At 37.2% G+C, this 17,676-nt stretch overlaps 1 protein-coding gene across 6 annotated transcripts; it reads left to right on the forward strand.

Moving 5' to 3' along the window:
- The first annotated feature begins 791 nt into the window (after nt 1-791).
- On the forward strand, nt 792-16,340 carry PTGR2 (prostaglandin reductase 2). 6 transcript variants are annotated; one of them, XM_045823843.1, is made up of 10 exons: nt 792-923; nt 4,333-4,417; nt 5,752-5,870; nt 8,345-8,536; nt 10,694-10,864; nt 11,935-12,144; nt 12,956-13,077; nt 13,912-13,999; nt 15,043-15,082; nt 16,000-16,340. In XM_045823843.1, exons 2-10 carry the CDS (start codon nt 4,381-4,383, stop codon nt 16,083-16,085), a joined length of 1,065 nt encoding a protein of 354 aa, XP_045679799.1. In that variant the 5' UTR covers nt 792-923; nt 4,333-4,380; the 3' UTR covers nt 16,086-16,340. The 6 variants fall into 6 exon arrangements, with proteins under 6 accessions (XP_045679799.1, XP_045679797.1, XP_045679796.1 ...); XM_045823841.1 differs by having other exon boundaries at nt 828-979; XM_045823840.1 differs by having other exon boundaries at nt 849-1,051.
- Nucleotides 16,341-17,676: the final 1,336 nt, after the last annotated feature.

Raw genomic sequence — 17,676 nt, forward strand, 5'->3', positions numbered from 1 at the left:
GTTTGGGTTTAATCCCTGGTCTGGGCACATATGGGAGTCAACCAACGAATTCACAAAATGAATGGAACAACAAATCAATGTTTCTCTCTCTATAAAATCAATGAAAATTTAAAAATTTAAAAAAAATTTTCAGAGGTGAAGCTATTAGGAGTTCCAATTTGTTTAATGATTATTATATTATCTTTCAGCTACTGAACATCATTTCTTTTTTTGCTGTGCTATTAACTCTAACATGAATACAATGTAAAAAGCAACTTTTTTCACCTGCTCTGGGGTTCAAAAGCTGTCCTAGAAATAAATAAGCCTTGCTAAATTCAGTTCAGCACAAAAGCAAGCAATTAATAATTAATGAAATTGAGAAATCCGCCCACACTGGGTAATCCCTCTTTGAGGAATTTGGGTTTGTGAAAGAAAAGACAGCCCTGCGTTAATGAAATAGTGCCCTGGGCCAGCAGTCTCGCAGGGCCGATTTTAATCACAGCACTGCCCCCAACAGCCAAAAGATGGATGGTCCAATAATATCAGCTCTCCGAGTCTGTTTCCCCAAGCATAAAATGATGGGTAGGCTTGACGGCCCCTCTTTCACTACAATTTTCCAGTCCAAGGCTCAGGGAGAGGTCCATAAAACGAATAAAATTACTTCAAGGACTACTAGAAGTGAACTCACTGGTCAAGGTTGAACGATTCGATTTGCTCTTTGGGTACAAGCAGTATGGACGGCCACAGAACAACAGTCCAGGTTAATTTATTAATACACTCCGCCCAGACTGTCAAAGTTCTGCTCCTTCCCCGCCTCTCACGGAAACACGAGGATCCAGGAATCGGGCATAACCTTCAAATCCCGCCCTGGGAAGGACAGGGAGCGAGAAGCGAGTATCTAGTTGTACGCCTGCGTGCTGAGGTCGGCCGGCCGAAGGCGCGCGGTGAGCCCCTCGCAGCCCCGCAAACCACGCGATATTTCCTTCGGGGCTCCGCGGCGGTGAGAGGCGAGCGCCGGCGGTCGGTCGCGGATCCTGGGACTGGGGAACCTGTAGCTGGGTGCAGCGTCCAGGTGAAGGGAGATCTAGGAGCCGGGGTGACCTCTAGGCTTCCTCCTGGAGCGACTGGCGTTGTGCTTAGGGTATTAGGGAATGCTGGAAAAGCAGAAGCTGGTGTTTTTTGTTTGTTTCTTTGTTTTTGTTTCTGTTTTTAGAGTTGTTGAGAGTAAGCAACCTCAGGTTTGGACATATTTGTTTAAGGGGCCTCTGAGACGTTTGTTTAACATATTTTTTGAACACTTACCGTGTGCCAGGCATAGGGGGTGGTTATAAATCTTTGAATAACGGATACGAATCCCTGTCCTCTTGGCGTTTACAATCTGGGAAGTCAGCTTGAAATTCTGGGTAGAGGCAGACTCTTCTTGGTAATTTCCATATGGGTGTTGGTAATGGGAGCCATAGATCTCCACACCTTGTTATTTGTGGCAGAATAACTGAACGAGATCAGGATAGAGAAAAGTTTTATTAAATGGTGTTAGCTACATACCATAGCTCATGGTATGTAAATCATACGCGTTGTGTCTGAGTATGGGTACCAGTGTCATGAGCGGTTATGCAACCATGGGCAAGTTATGCCACCTCTGTGCCTCCCTTTCCTGGTCTATAAAATGTGGACGCTGACAGTACCAACCTCATAGGGTTATTGGGTGGAGGCGTTAAACGCAATAATGATAAAAAGCCCCTAGCCCAGTTCCTAACACTTGGGAACAGTCAGGAAAGAGGCCGAGAGAACAAGATCCCCCCTAATTAGAACCAGCACTTGCACTCTGCTCTTCCTAGTGCTGCGGCCTTTCTCTTATACTAGGCTGCAAGGTAGGCACTCAAATAACAAACTATTTATGACTGCACCAGAGTGATTTTTTTCAGCTGATCATTGATCTGGTATTATTTTTGAATTACTTAGCACTAATCAGAAACCCAGTTAATATCATACCAGGCAAAAACGGTTTGCTTAATGTCAGTTAATAAAGACTCTCCTTGATCCCCAAAACACACACACTTGGGATGAATTTAACGCCACCACCACCCTTCCTTTCCTATCTAGAACTTGGTGTGCCATATCTTTCATTTTAATTTTGTAACTAAATCAAGTTTTTAATATCTTACATTTGGTATTTGTTGTGCTACTGAGGGATATTGTGTGGTTATCTGACGTTAGTTAATTGTAGTGTTTGATACTTGAAAACTTTCTAATTTAATACAGATGGAGGAAACTTGAATGCTGTGCTTTTCATGCTGATAAGCAGAATTTGGATAAATCTACAGTGCATATTTTAAAGAAATGAAACAGACATTTGAAAGTAATCAGCAGACAAATATGAAATTTCATTTGGAAAGACTCCTTTGATTGCAAATTTAGCTGTCAAGGTGCTTTGATAACCACTTAAAGGCAGTTGTCTTTGGACCCAGCATCAATCTGGAAATTTCTGTTTTTCAGTACTTACATAATTTACACACACTATGATTCAATAAAAAATTTCCTTTTAAAAGTATGTTTAGCTTTACAAGACATTATGGACTTCTTGATGTGATGAAATAAGATGCACACGGCACCATTTTACCAGATTCTTATGTAAAAATGTAACCCACATCTAATCACAGCTCTAGATCTAACCACCATTCAAAGCACTGGCGGAGATAAAAGAATGAAGTAAATGACACCATGAGGAAACAATCCAAGGACATTTTATAGACAAAGGGATAAAGAAAATGTTTCTTCAGCAATCAATGTCATGAAATAAAAAGGGAGCGGGAGACTCAATGTAGTATGTGGACCTTAAATTTTGGTTCTAGTGAACCCGCTGTAAAAGACATCCCTGAGACAATCAGGGAATTTGAATACACACTAAGTATTAGGTAATGTTAAGGAATAACCTGTGCTATCAATTCTGTGAGGTTAATGGCATAGCATTTATGGTAAAAACAATGTTACCAGAGATGTATAATTGAAGGATTTTTAGGTGAAATAGGATGATGTCTGGGTTGTGTTTTTTTTTAAAGATTTTATTGATTTACTTTTAGAGAGAGAGGAAGGGAGGGAGAAAGGGAGAGAAACATCCATGTGTGAGAGATACGTGAATCGGTTGCCTCCTGCACACCCCCAGCTGGGGACCCTGCCTGCAAAACCAGGCATGTGCCCTGACTAGGAATTGAACTGGCAACCCGCAGGCCGACACTCAACCCACTGAGCCACGTCAGCCACGGTTAGGATTTATTTTAAGAGGAAGTCAGGAAATCTTTTGGCTGGACAACATTGTATTCATAAGGAGAGAATGGACATTGAGGGAAACTAGCCATTAATGTCAAAACCAGTGAGATTATAAATACATACATTCCAAAAAATAAGGAAGCAAGTAAGGTGCTTATACATGTTCTTCTTTCTGCCTCACAGAATGTCCCTGACATCAGATGTTTAGGTCCTTATAAAGGAGCAGATTTCTCCTCTTGCAGAGGTTACCTACTGGAGAGTTGTGCATCCTTGTATGGCTTTAGGTGTAAAAACCCTGTTTGGGGATAATAACAATAAGATTGTTGGATAAAATGAACATATTAGATGTTATTAAGTATTAAATTAATACATATATTTTTATAGCATTCACAACAGCGTAACACTGTCACACTCATTAAGGCTTGTTGTTATTTTTACTGATGGGTACAGCAGGCAGGGCTGTTTCCCTGAAGTCGGACAGTTCCAGCACTGGAACTTCATTTGGCTTCTTTCATTAGCTCAAATGGTAAACCCAGAATAAACTGGTCCTTTATTTATTTAGCTATTCCATATTACAGAATTTCTTACAAGGTGAGACTTTATAAATTCTTTTAATATATTACTTTTATAATCAGCAAAAGTATTAAGACATTTTCATTTTGGTAAATGAGTAAGAGAATTTTGGAAAGTTTGGTTACATTAAGCAGCTAGGGTTTGTATTTTGCTACCAGGCTAACTGGCCAGCCCTGGAGGAGTATATCATGCTGTTCTCTTTCAGCCGAGCCGCAGGAGGAGGCTTACTGCTGATGGTACAAGGGTGAATGTGCTTGAACTGTGAGGCCAGGACATCCTGCCCCCCTCAGTCTCCAACAAGCGTGTTCCTATTAAGCAAAAATTCTAATTAGACTTAGTCCTTCATACATTTGCTTTAGGAGGTAAACTCTTTGACAGGAGACTATATCTTTTTTGGGTCTAAATATGATTTTTCTTCTCTTTGTTCAGAAACACAAAGGTGTTTCTTTTTAAATTTTAAGTTGTTTGCTATTTCCAAACTTTCTTGTAATTTAAAATTTTTTCTATTAATAGGAATTACTGTATACAGAAATCTTGTGAGGTCTCTGTGCGAACAAGGTGATGATTGTACAAAGAGTGGTACTGAATTCCCGACCTGGTATGTATTTATCTGTGATGAATGAACAGCTGTGGTCTTTGATAATTACTAATGCAAATGGAGAAACAAAAATATCCATATCCTGTCATATGATAAATTGAGGTAGGAGGATATTAACACTAGCAGAGATATTAGAAGAAATTCTTTAAATGATATCATATTCAGTTTTTCAAATGATGACTTATCAAGGCCTTTGGTTGAAAAAATAAGGTTTTTTAGAATTGTTACACTATTTAAAAGGTTATATTACAAATATGTGGCTTTTATTTTTTCTTTATAGTATGTAACATCAGCTCTTAAAATTTGCTTTTTTTGTTTTATGTGAAGACCACAGACCTGTGTCTGTGCTGACCTCTAACCTGAGTCATAGAAACAGGTACAGAAGTAACCTGAGAGGTTTGGGCTCATGCTGCCTTGGTATTATTATCTGTCTAGCATGTGGCCTGGGAAGTCACTTAACCTGTTTTGACCTCAGTTTTAGTAAAGTGAGCAGTTAGATGAAAACCTGTGCATTTTATTCCCACTGTAGAAGTGAGCTGATTCAATGAATAGAGAGTTTGCTTATGTTCAACATAACTGCTTAAGTGTACACTTTTAGTGATGACATTTTCTGCTTACTGATTTTTCGTTTTTTAAAAACTGTTAATCTTTTTTCTTTTCAAAAAATTAATTTTTATTTTTTTTAGAGAGAGAAAGAAACATCGATTTGTTGTTCCACTAGTTTATGCATTCATTGGTTGGTTCTTGTATGTGCCCTGACCAGGGATCGAACCCACAACCTTGACATATCCAGAGGATGCTCTAACCAACTGAGCTACCTGGCCAGGGCTCAGGGTTTTTTTGTGTGTTTTTTTTTTTTCATATTTCAAATGTCTAATTTTTAAGATTTTACTTTTTTAAAAATAGCATTTATTTAAGTTTCTGTTTTCTTCTTAAAATGAAGAAAAAAAGTTTACCTATTGGGCTGATGTGTTTCTGCTACCTTATAAATTTTAATTTTTATGATATTTTCAAAAGCCGGCTGTGATATTTCATTTTTTTGAAATCCTCCTGAATTATAAAACAGATGAGGTGGTTTACCTGTAGTCATCTTAGAAAAGAAATTTTAAAGTTGACAGGAATATTTCAAAGGGTCTTCTTGGAAAAAATAATGAGCAATTAAAACTATTTGAAGAACTTGTGTTGAGTTACAAAGAAATTACAAAACAATATGGATTTATTCATGCCTAAGTTAAATGAGAGTGTTTTGAATCCTAGAGTGGCCTTTTAAAGAATAATAAATGATTGTATAAGAAAGTGAGTTTTTTACTTGATATTTTTACCTAATATTTTAGGAAAAAATGGTAATCCAGTGGCAGAAAATTTCCGAGTAGAAGAAGTAAATTTACCAGATAATATCAATGAAGGACAAGTACAAGTCAGAACCCTTTATCTTTCAGTGGATCCTTACATGGTAAGAATCAGGATTTTGTGACTTGGTGAAAATTAATTTCACTTTTTATATTTTTAATGTTGCATCTATATTTTGTTGTGCCATCTTCATGATTAATAAATATTTGGTCAATTATATGTTTATACCTGTGAATTATAGATTGCCTCTTTTATTCACTAGTGTTATTAAGGAATGTTTTAGAAACAAAGTTTTTTAAATAATTTTTTAAAAATTGATTTTAGAGAGAGGAAGGGAGAGAGAGAGAAATACTGATTTATTGTTCTGCTTATTTATGCATGCAGTGGTTGATTCTTGTTTGTGCCCTGACCAGGGGGGATCAATTGGTACGATGTATTGGTACGATGCTCTAACCAACTGAGCTACTTGGTCAGGGCAAGGAAATTTTTCATAATAGCACAATAGTGTATGTGATTAATTAGGTCCTTCCAAATGTCCAGATCATTTCCCAGTAGTAAGTAAAGCTTGAAGATAGTGAATTAGGATTGGAAATTGTCTCAGAGCCAGTTTAAAAGGTCTTACTTCTATCACTGTATCTACAGGGGCTAGCATGGTGCTTAGTAAGTATTAATTAAAGGAAGGAAGGAAGAAAATCGCTTCCTTCCCCATGTGGCCCTGCATGGTATGCTGTGCCACTCCACTTGGGGATTGTAAACAATCACTTGCCTTCACAGACATTGCTCTTTTTTTAAAAAAAATGTAAGCAACTTAAAAAAGGAATCTAATGGATATTAAACCTTTGAAATGTTGTATCATTCCAAATTCACAACTAAATTTAATCCCTATGTGTATACAGCATTTTGCATGGTTATAGTTAATGTGTATATGCTATTTTGATTTCTTATTTAAGTGACTTTATATACATAACTTCAAATGCAAAACTAGTGGAAATATCAGTATATTGGTGGTCATATAATGTTCTATTATGTTGACATCATTCCCTTATTTATAGGGAATTACTTGTTCTACTTTTTCTCTTATCCTTGTTGGAGTCAGATGCTTGGTCTGGCCAGTATCCAGTGGCTGCTGAGCTAGCAGAAGCGTAGCATATTCCCATAGAAACTTCTGCTTCAGTTTCCCATTTGCTCTTTTCTTCTGCTGAGCTGAACTAAACCACCCTTAATCAAGCAGCCTTCCATCGTCTCTGTCTCCTGGACCACACTGTAGGCCTCTGCGTCGTGGCTTCATGAGAGAGGCAAAGAGAGGAAGGGAGCCTTGACAACTTCTCAGGAAGTCTTGAGCACTAGTCCCACGAGAGAGTGTGGCGCCACTGCGGCGTTTTGTCTTTGCAGAGTAAAAAGAACATCCACCTGAGGTGAGGGGGATGACGTAATGCTCGGGCTGAAACTGTCCCTGTCATCTTGCTGCTGTGGGAAACTGAGCAGTTGGGAAGAGCTTAGAAGTGCCTTGGGAATAGGGATTAGAAATGGAGGAGGAGTTCAGAAGGGATGGTGATAAACAACTGTATAAAGTTTCCTTTTGTGTGTGTTTTGTTTCCATTGGTGAAGTGGAATTGTGAGGTCAAAAGAAATAAGTACCATTATGGTCCATGTTACTAATTTGTTTTCTACAAAAAGGGGACAGTTTTATAATATTATCAGTAACATGTAAGTATACCTAATTTGCCACAATCCATTGGAACCACTGGCCCAGTAGTTTGTATTACTTTTGCTAGCATAATATGTGTAATATTACTTACTTAAATTTCTTTAGTTGTTTAAAAATGTGGACAGTTTTATTAAAATATAGTACACATATAAAAAAGATGTGGTACATTTACACAATGGAATACTATGGCTGTAAAAAAGAAGGAACTCTCACTCTTTGCGACAGATTATTATGCTAAGTGAACTAAGCCAGTCAGAGAAAGACAAATACCATATGTTTTCACTCATATTTGGAATCTAATGTACCAAATAGACTGATGAATGAAATAAAACCAGAGGTATGATCCATGGAACAGAATGACAGATTTTAGAGGGGTGGGGGGAACTAGAAGAGATTAGCTAAAGAACATATATGCATGTATGCATAGCCCGTGGACATGGGGACCGGGGGTGGGGGCAGCTGGGTGGAAGGGGGCAAAGAGGAGGAGAAAATGGGAACATCTGAAATAGTGTCAACAATTAAAAATTTTTTTAAAAGAAATAATACACATATCATACAATTCACACTTTTAAATGTACCATTCATGGTTTTTGGTCTACTCACAAAGTTGTGGAACTATCGCCACAATCTAATTTCAGCAAATACTTACATTCCTTTTTACTTGTACTTCTTTACTAGTTAGAGAGGGGATACAATTTTTTCAGAATAAAAAATAACTGAAAGGAAGATAGAAATAAACATAAATTTTATCTGTGTGACTAACACTCTACTTAACATTACTTATATATCTTTTAGTCGCTGGGTAAATTAGTAAACTGGTTCAATATTATTAGACAGTATTATCCCTAATCAATGTTTTCCTTTTTTAGCGCTGTAAAATGAACGAGGACACTGGAAGTGATTATTTGGCGCCTTGGCAGCTCTCTCAAGTGGTTGATGGTGGAGGTGTTGGGGTTGTAGAAGAAAGCAGACACTCGCATTTTACTAAAGGGGATTTTGTGACTTCTTTCTATTGGCCCTGGCAAACCAAGGTTATTCTGGATGGAAATAGCCTAGAAAAGGTGATGTACTAATATCAAGTATATGATTTCCCCTCCCCCCATAATTCTTATTTTGTGCCTTTGGTTTTCAGTTCTGTTTGTTATCAAGGAAAAAATAGATAAATAAAAGCATGCATTTTCTTTTAGATAGTTGCAAAGATGTGGACTTTGTTACTTTTCCACTATTGGCTATAACTTATATGATAATTTCTTAGATTATCAGTAACTGGTATTTTTTTCCATATTTAATTTATTTTTTAAGTTTTATATGTATAAAATAAAACCTGAGCTATAAGCATCAGAAAAATATTTTATACTAAGAACCAGAGACCCATCACAGTTGTATGCTTTAAAGTTTCCTGAGAAACTGACACTTTAGAAATTCCTTTGGTTTGTGCTTGAAATTCCATCTTGCCGTCAGAAATCCTGAGCTTGGTTTCTGTTATGTTAACCATGTGAAATTATCAATATTTGTCTTTTTTGACCTTTAAAAACTGGCAGCTTCATGTACAGGGTGGGGCAAAAGTAAATTTACAGTTGTGATATGAAAAAAATGCAATAATTAGTAAATAATAATCCAAGAATAAACTGTGTTTTCTGTACTCAAAACTGTAAACCTGTTTTGCCCCACCCCATAATTCAACCTAATATGTGTCATCAAGGAAGTTATTGTTATGTCTCTGAACTTCAGTTCCCTCATGTGCAAAATGAAAATGATAGCTCTCTTACAAATGAATGTGCAAATTAAATGCTATGACAAATGTGACTAAGGTTTTGTAAAAAGATTTGTAAAATTTTAGTGCTCTTTATTATTACAAATTCTTACAATTGGTTAAAAGTAGCTGTTAATAAACAAATGACATGAGGCATTATGCAATCACTCGTCAACTTAATAGTACTAGTCAAATATACTTAACTAGAAATTTCTTAGCAGGAGGTGAAAATGCAGTACTCAGCAGTTTGTAGTTCCTCCTATCACTGTGTTGTCGTGGGAACTTGAGCAGCGGAGGGAACTGGAAAGTGCTCTGGGAGTGGGTATTAGAAGTGAGGAAGGGGGGTTCAGAAGGGACGGAAGAATGATATTTGCTGAACCCAAACTTAACTCACACGGTTTTTATACTGGTTTTAATAATAGGTATCGCCTATATGAAATACTTCTGCATACCGTAGACCTTTCTGTGTAATGTAAATTTAGTATCTCCATTACATTTATCCACACACTGAATTTAACTGATAGCCATTTAAAACTGCTTAATACAAACTGCCATTTTATTTCTTTGTGGCAGTTTAACTTCAAATCAAACTAAGGTAGTAAATCTTGATTACTTTCAGTGATTTATTAGATTTTTACAGGAAATTTTTTTTTTTAATTTTTAGAGAGAGAGGAGGGAGAAAGAGATCTTTGGTGTCTCTTCTTCTGCTTATAAAAATACATACCCTGTTAGATTAGGGCCCCACCCTTGTGACCTCATTAAAGGCCCTGCTCCAAATACTGGGGTGGGCAAAGGTAGGTTTACAGTTATTTGTATGGAAAATTATATAATAATTAGTGAATAATAATACAAGACTAAGCTCTCTGTCTTGTGTAATCACAACTGTAAAGCTACTTTGCCACCCCTGTGTAGTCACGTTAGAGGTTAGGTATCAACAAATGAATTTTAGGAGTGTCGATGTAAGAAATGTCCAGACCTGTACAGAATTTGTGTAACAATTTATTTGAGCCAAACTGATGACAGCTGCTATGGAGCAAGATTTCAGATGTTCTAGAGAATAGCAGCTTTACATTTTCTTTTATGTGTTTTGAAGTTAAGAAGTGAACACAGTGAAAATTACGAGGAGGGAGAAAGCAAGGCAGGGATTAGATTACAGGATAGTTAACAAGCTTATTTCAAAGGAGTGTTTACCTAGATGGATAAGAACAATGAACAGGACTTGCTTAAGGCAAAGATAAAAATTTCACTAAAGAAGTTCCCTGCATAGCTGACTATTCACCGTGACCTGCCCAGTTAGGTATTTATGAGCAGATCGCCCTGTGAGGTTACTTTCTGTCAAGCTGCCTGGTTTTTCTTGCCCACAGGAAGACCCAATTCAGTCTATAACAGGTTGTCTTTACCTTGTTGACGTAAAACAGAAGTTCCTAATATTATTTTTTAAAGGTATGTATTTGTTTCATTTTAGGTAGACCCACGACTTGTGGACGGACACCTTTCATATTTTCTTGGAGCTATCGGTTTATGTGGTTTGACGTCCTTGATTGGGATACAGGAGAAAGGTCACATAACTGCTGGCTCTAATCAGACAATGGTTGTTAGTGGGGCTGCTGGTGCTTGTGGATCCCTGGCCGGGCAGGTAATGATTTCTGAGAATTACTGGATTTTCTTAAAAAAAATGGTCATGATTAAATCTCTGGGTACGTGTATATAATTTAAAGTAGGAAATTGAAGAAACTGATAGTATTTTACACATTTCTGGTAGAAATGATGTTATTACCTACTTAGATTCTCTTCATAACAATATGAAAAATGTTACAGATTTTTTATCTTCTCTGTCAACCAAAAATAGACATGGGAAATGCTAGAATAATATAAGGAAGAAAGTCAGAGTACCTGTGTGCAATTCATGAATTACAAAATAAAAATCTTCAAATAAAAAAGCACTTATCAGTTCTAGAAATACAGTAAATGTTATGATAGAATTTTATAAAGTGATTATTTTAATGAACAATAGCCTTTATAATATGGAACCACTGAAATAAGACATTTTTTTGTAGTAGTGATTCTAGTTATTCCCAGGCCTGAAAAATATTTTAGAAAATTTTTTTTTAATTAATTTATTGGAGTGACTTTGGTTAATAACATTATATAAACTTCAGGTGTACAACTTTATAATGTGACATCTGTGTCCTCCATTGAGTGCTCACCACCTGGTCTCGACTCCTTCTGTCACCGTGTATTTGACCCCCTTTACCCTCTTTGTCCTCCCCTTCCTCCCTTCCCTTCCGGGAACCGCCGCTCTGTTGTCTGTATCTGTGAGTTTTTGTTTGTCCAGTGGTTGCTTTTTGTTTTATATCCCACACGTAAGTGAAAACTCACGGTTCTCCTTGGCTGGAAAATACTGAATTGCGAGTTAGTGGTGTTTGGGGTCAGACGGTTACTTTTATGAAGTCAACTTTAAATTGTGAGACTTTAATAACATTCAAACTAAGTCTAATTATATTCAGTCTTGATGTTTTTAAGAATGTTATATGTGTTCTCAGTTCTTTTGATTTCAAGTTACTTTTAGATGAAAGCCCTGAAATCTAACCTAAATGTGATGAACACCCCCATATACGGTACTTGTAATATCTTATATGCTCTCACATTTTAAACTTGACATGTGACAATAGAAAGCTGTTTAACTTTCAAAAACTTTCCCCCTAGATTGGCCACTTGTTGGGCTGTTCCAGAGTGGTGGGAATTTGTGGAACACAGGAGAAGTGCCTCCTTTTGACCGCAGAACTGGGCTTTGATGGTGCGATTAATTATAAAAAAGAGAATGTGGCAGAACAGCTCCGTGAATTATGCCCAGCTGGCGTGGATATTTACTTTGACAATGTTGGCGGTGACATAAGTAATACAGTGATAAGTCAGGTTGTTTGCTGATTTGTTTGTTATAAATTTGAATATTATATTTTATTTGATCTGATATATCTTTACCTGATACTGAGAGAGGGGAAGAAAAACTTCAGAAGATTGTAGGGTTTATTGTGAAAAATAACATAATGATCAGTACTGTTAATTGATTGACACAGCAAAATTTGTTTATATTATATATCTCCTTCCATTTGTTTGCAGATTTGTACTGTAAGCAATTTCACTTCTTTGCTAGCAATATTATATTTTCCCCTGCAATTTATTTTTGTGAAAAATTATGGCTGTATTGTTCAAGTGGTGAAGTTCTGACTCCTAACTCACCATGAACTAAACTCATAGCCATTGTCCCTAACTTTGGGTAGGGAATGGGTTTTCAAAGATTGCAGGTATTTACATATTTTTGTTGATAATTTTATTAAATGTAAACACCATCTACTAACACTGCATTGTCCTTCACTACATGTAAAATTGTTTGCAATTGAGGTTGAATTATTTAAATACAGATAAGTACTCTGCTATGACTAACTACTACTAAAAGTAGCAACAACCACAACAGTAACGACTAATGTAATTCTTTTGCTGATTACCAAATTCTTATTTACCTCCATGTTCCTTTGGAGTAGACTTATTTTCTAGTGGATTAAAACTTTTAAATATATTTAGTGGGTAAATCTTTAAAATGAAATCAATTGATTGGCACTAAAGGATTAAATACAGGGGTGAAGGAGGGTTTCTTTGAGACAGCTGTAAAATCACATATAGGAAAGGCATTTACCTTAGGGTCTAAGCCCCAATTTTATCTGAACAGATGAATCAGAACAGCCACATCATCCTGTGTGGTCAAATTTCTCAATACAACAAAGATGTGCCTTATCCCCCTCCGCTACCTCCTGCTGTGGAAGCAATCCAGAAAGAAAGAAACATCACAAGGTGTGTTCCTGCCCCCTTCCCGTTATTACCAGATTCAAGGGGTTTAATCATAGATGTATGTGAAATGTGTTATTCTTCATGTATAATTTTTCCTTATTAAATAAAACTTGAAAATATGCAATTTAAGCTGGTTTAATGTTTAGGTTTTGGTTAACTAGTTCCTTGGCAGAAAGCTTTTTTAAAAATTGCATCTCTTTTATCAATCTTTTGCAAGTCCTTTTTTACAAGTGATAGAAACTCAGTCACATTGGCTTAAGTGAAAAGGAAATTTATTGGCTCACGTATCTGAGAAGTCCAATATTAGTACAGTACTGGCTGAGATTTGGCTAGATAAAGGGTTTGCATAGTGGCATCACGGCTCAGTTTTTCTCCACCTCTGGGCTGTGGGTTCTTCTGGGTTGGCTGTGCTCGCTCACAGCTCTCCTCTTCCGGCAGTAAAAGGAGGAATGTTATCTCTAGTCTTATATGTTGCCAGGTTAGCAATCCAAGCAAAGAGAACAGCTCTCTCCTTGCAGTTTCATCAAGCCCCAGAGCTGATACCCAGTGACTCACACTGGCCTGGCTTTGCTCACATAAGGGTGGGGAAAAGATGTTACCCACAAAGTAAAATCACAGCACTATTACCAAATGGGGTTGTAGATGCTGGGCAGACAAAACAATAGCAGTCCATTATACTTCTACCTGTAACTACACTTCTAAAACTATATCTGGCCAGACTCTGTGTGAAATCTGTATGTTTGAAAGATTAAGAGCAGAATTCTGCAATGATTTCATTTTGGATTCTTTTATTCCCTCACTGGTCTCTAATCATTATCCTTTTCTTTCCCATTATAGAGAAAGATTTATGGTGCTCAACTATAAGGACAAATTTGAGTCTGGTATTCTACAGCTGAGTCAGTGGTTTAAAGAAGGAAAACTAAAGGTAGAACTTAATTCTGTTCTTACTAATAGCGTTCTTCCTGCTAGTTGATGTGCTTTTGTATTATCTGAATGTATCATAGCAAATGTACTACTTTCATAATAAAAATCCATATAAAAGGGAAGTATACTGAGTATTATAAAATAACTTGACCACCCAGGTGATATAATCTCCTGGTTGAGAAACCCTTTTTTATTATTTTCTTTATCTAAAATTTTATTAATCTTTTACTTTCCTTAGATTATATTGTAAGATCAGTAGATTCCTTCCTTCAAATTTTAATATTTATTAATTTAACACACATTTATAGAATGCTGCTGTGTTAGAAGCTGTGCTTTCTCAAATCCTGTAAGCACTTCCTAGTACCCCACCTCTCCACCACCGTAGGTCTTTCCTGCCCTCCTGGGACATCTGATATATCTCTTAGTTGTTGGTTGGGAGTCAGAAGTTATTAATCTGGAATCCTTAGCCCCTGCCCTAGCATGTTCCTAAAACTTGAAAATGATAGGGACAGTTGTATGTATCTGTGCTTGTACTTTTTTTTCTTTGGAAAAGAGGGCATATTGTATAGATAGTGTTGTTAACACTAAAGATTAGACAAAGGGAAAGTAGGATTTTATTATAAAAAAATGAATTGATAGGAAACCTTTTTGGGCAACCTACGTGAAATAAAGAATATATAATTTTTGCCCTGGCCAAAACGGCTCTCAGCTGGTTGGAGCATCATCTCATAACCAAAAGGTGGCTGGTCCGGTTCGATTCCTGCTCTTAGGGCGCATGCCTAGGTTTCGGATTCAGTGCTCAGTTGAAAGCAGCAACTAATCGATGTCTGTCTGTATGTCTGTCTCCCTCTCTCTCCTCCTCTCTCTCTCCCTCTTCCCCTCTCTTTCAAATGAGAATAAAATAAACCTTAAAAAGGAAAGAATATATATTTTTAGACAGAAAGCACCAAATATTTATTACAGCCTTTTGCAAACATGGAAACTATTAAGTAAAAACATTGGAGTCTAAAGAAGAGGACTAAATATAGCTACTTTGATTTACAGGTCAAAGAAACTATGATCAATGGATTAGAAAACATGGGAGGTAAGATGAATGTAGATTTATTTATTATATACATGTGCTCAGCGCAAATAATCTCCTTTTTCTTTTAATTCTATTTCCCTGGTGTTTTTAAAAATCATTTCTTTCCTTCCTGTAAAACTTCCCTATAGTTTTCCTTAAATACCTCAATCAAACTCCATGGAAGTTCAACTTAGTGGTATTTAAGAGGTACTTTTTTACATTTCAAATTATAAAGTGTTTCTCTGTTTTCATAAACAGTTTATGAAAAAAATAAGAATTGTGAAAGTCATTTACCCTTTAGGTAACTTTTTTTTTTAATTTTTTTCTGATTGAACAGAAAAAGACATTCTAAGATTATATTAAGAAATTTCAATATTTCAGCTTTTGGAGGGTTTTTTGACCTAACTTACAGAGAGTCCAACATTCTCTTTTGTTTGTTTTAAATGAAAAGGATCAATCAAACTGATTTTTTCTTTTCAAATATAATTTAATATATTTGGTTACTAAATTTATCAAACAAATATAAATTTCACTTATTTTTCTGGTATATCAGATGCGTATTTCACTTAGTAAAACTTTATGATTAGATTTCAGATATTTTTAACTGTTATTTAAAAATTTGTTTGGCTGACATTTTATCTTCATACTTATTTGCCTCTAGTCTTCAGACTGAAAACTGTGAATGTTGATGTAGGCCCCAATTAAACATTTCTAGTTTGGGTAAAAACAATTATTTAAGATGCTAATTAGGTTAGTTTGTCCTGTAATTTTGCCACTGTTTACATGATGAAGTTTCTTTTCATGACAGTTTTCTTCTATACTTAATATTAAAATCATTGAAGTGACTTTTCAAATTAATTGTGTGTCTGACTTACTGATAAACATACGTGACAGTGACATTTTTGTTTTCGGATAACCTAGTTTTTTTTTCTTTCCAGCTGCATTCCAGTCCATGATGGCAGGGGGTAATACTGGAAAGCAGATAGTTTGCATTTCAGGAGAAGCCTCTTTGCCATCTCTATAAGCCTCTTCATTAAGAAAATACAGATTTCTTTCCATTTTTCACAAAGATTTTCAAGATACATTAAAAAAACCTTAGAGTACAGATAACTTTTGATTTAAAATTGGTGATTATTTTCTTAGTTGCAGAACATAATTCTTTCCTATATCTTCAATATTATATATGTACACTATATCCAACATATTACTTATATTAATAGATTGAAGTCAGCATGATCTGTTTTTCTTTTATTAAAACTATTAATATATTTTAATCATATTTTGAAACCACTGGAAATTTTGTTACGGAAAAGATGACTCAGACGGCCTCGGAGTTTGCGAAATGGGGTTTATTCACTCATGCGGACCCAGAGGAGATAAAAAATCCAAATTCTGGGTAATGAGCTGAAGCTGGAGTTTCCTTTATATGGTTGTTACAAGGCAAAAAGGGAGGGGGGAACAACTGCTAAAAGCAAGCATACAGAAGCAGAAGCGAAGGTCAGTGTTTTGATCTTGAGACAACTGCTTATCGAGGAAAGGCTGCTGTCTGGGAACAGCGGCTGGTCAGCTCCTACCTAACAATGGCTACTGTTCAGCTATGCCCCATCACATTCCCCCCTTTGATGCTATAAGATGTTTTTATCCCTTTAGCATCACTATATACCTGGCTATATGGCTGAGGTCCTTGGGAGGGTTGCAACTGCTGATACTGGTGTTGGTACCGCTGGAGGGCTAACACTTGGGCAGCTGCCCTATGAGTCACTGTGGCCCCAGGTGCTGGACCAAGGTCCGGAGGATGCAGGGTCCCATATGCCTGACACCTCCGGGTCTGGTATCCTATGGTCCTGGATATCACTCCAGTCCGGAGCACCTTCCCTCTTCAAGTGCAGAGGGATTGCTGTGTCTGAACGCAACCCGATGGCACGTCAGTGGAGGAGCTGAAAGCTGACCTTGGGAGATAGTAAGAGACCACTGTACCGCTGAGTATAATCCTATGCCCAGGGGTATTACATTTGCAGGCTGGGGCTGAGACAGGGGCCGCATTTGTTAAGCAAAGCATACAATAAACCCAAATGCAGAGACCAAACAGAGATAAGCTATTCCTAGGGTGATCCGCTCCATGGGATTCCATTCTGCAGGGGTCACAGTCACTAGTCTGATTCCCAATGCTCCTGTGAAGGTGCCAATTAAAGTCAGGTACCCTGTGGAACAATGGTCCATTCCTTGGTGTCTTCTTTACTGGCTGGTGTCCTCTGGTGCCTCAGTGTGGGTATTCTAGGTGCAGACCAAGTCCTCAGGTCCTCGGGATCTGCTGCTGTTTTGGCCCGGCAGTAGTGGATCCAAGGGGTGACTCCTGCAACCTAGGCAATGCTAGTGGTAGCAAGTCTGTCCAGGGCAGTCCAGTTTCCTGGTAGAATTTAGCTAAGGTTCCATTTTCTGTCCACGCCCCTGATCATACTGTGAGTACTTCCAACAAGCCTGGTTGCTGAGCGTTGCACTGGGTGACACACCAGAACCCCGAGGAAACTCGTAGGCTGCTGGGGCAGGTGAACCCGATGGAACACCATGAAGGGCCATGACAGACGACTGCGAGGACGGCTGTGGGGGCACTTCAG

The sequence above is a fragment of the Phyllostomus hastatus genome, unplaced genomic scaffold, assembly GCF_019186645.2.
Source record: "Phyllostomus hastatus isolate PE091 unplaced genomic scaffold, TTU_PhHast_1.1 phas_scaffold_501, whole genome shotgun sequence".
Lineage (NCBI taxonomy): Eukaryota > Metazoa > Chordata > Mammalia > Chiroptera > Phyllostomidae > Phyllostomus > Phyllostomus hastatus.

Coding starts and splice junctions, on each gene's coding strand:
- PTGR2 (XM_045823843.1), top strand. CDS start 4,381: ATGATTGTACAAAGAGTGGTACTGAATTCCCGACCTG. Junction 5,871..8,344: donor TTTCAGTGGATCCTTACATG/GTAAGAATCAGG, acceptor TTCCTTTTTTAG/CGCTGTAAAATGAACGAGGA. Junction 12,145..12,955: donor GTAATACAGTGATAAGTCAG/GTTGTTTGCTGA, acceptor TTATCTGAACAG/ATGAATCAGAACAGCCACAT.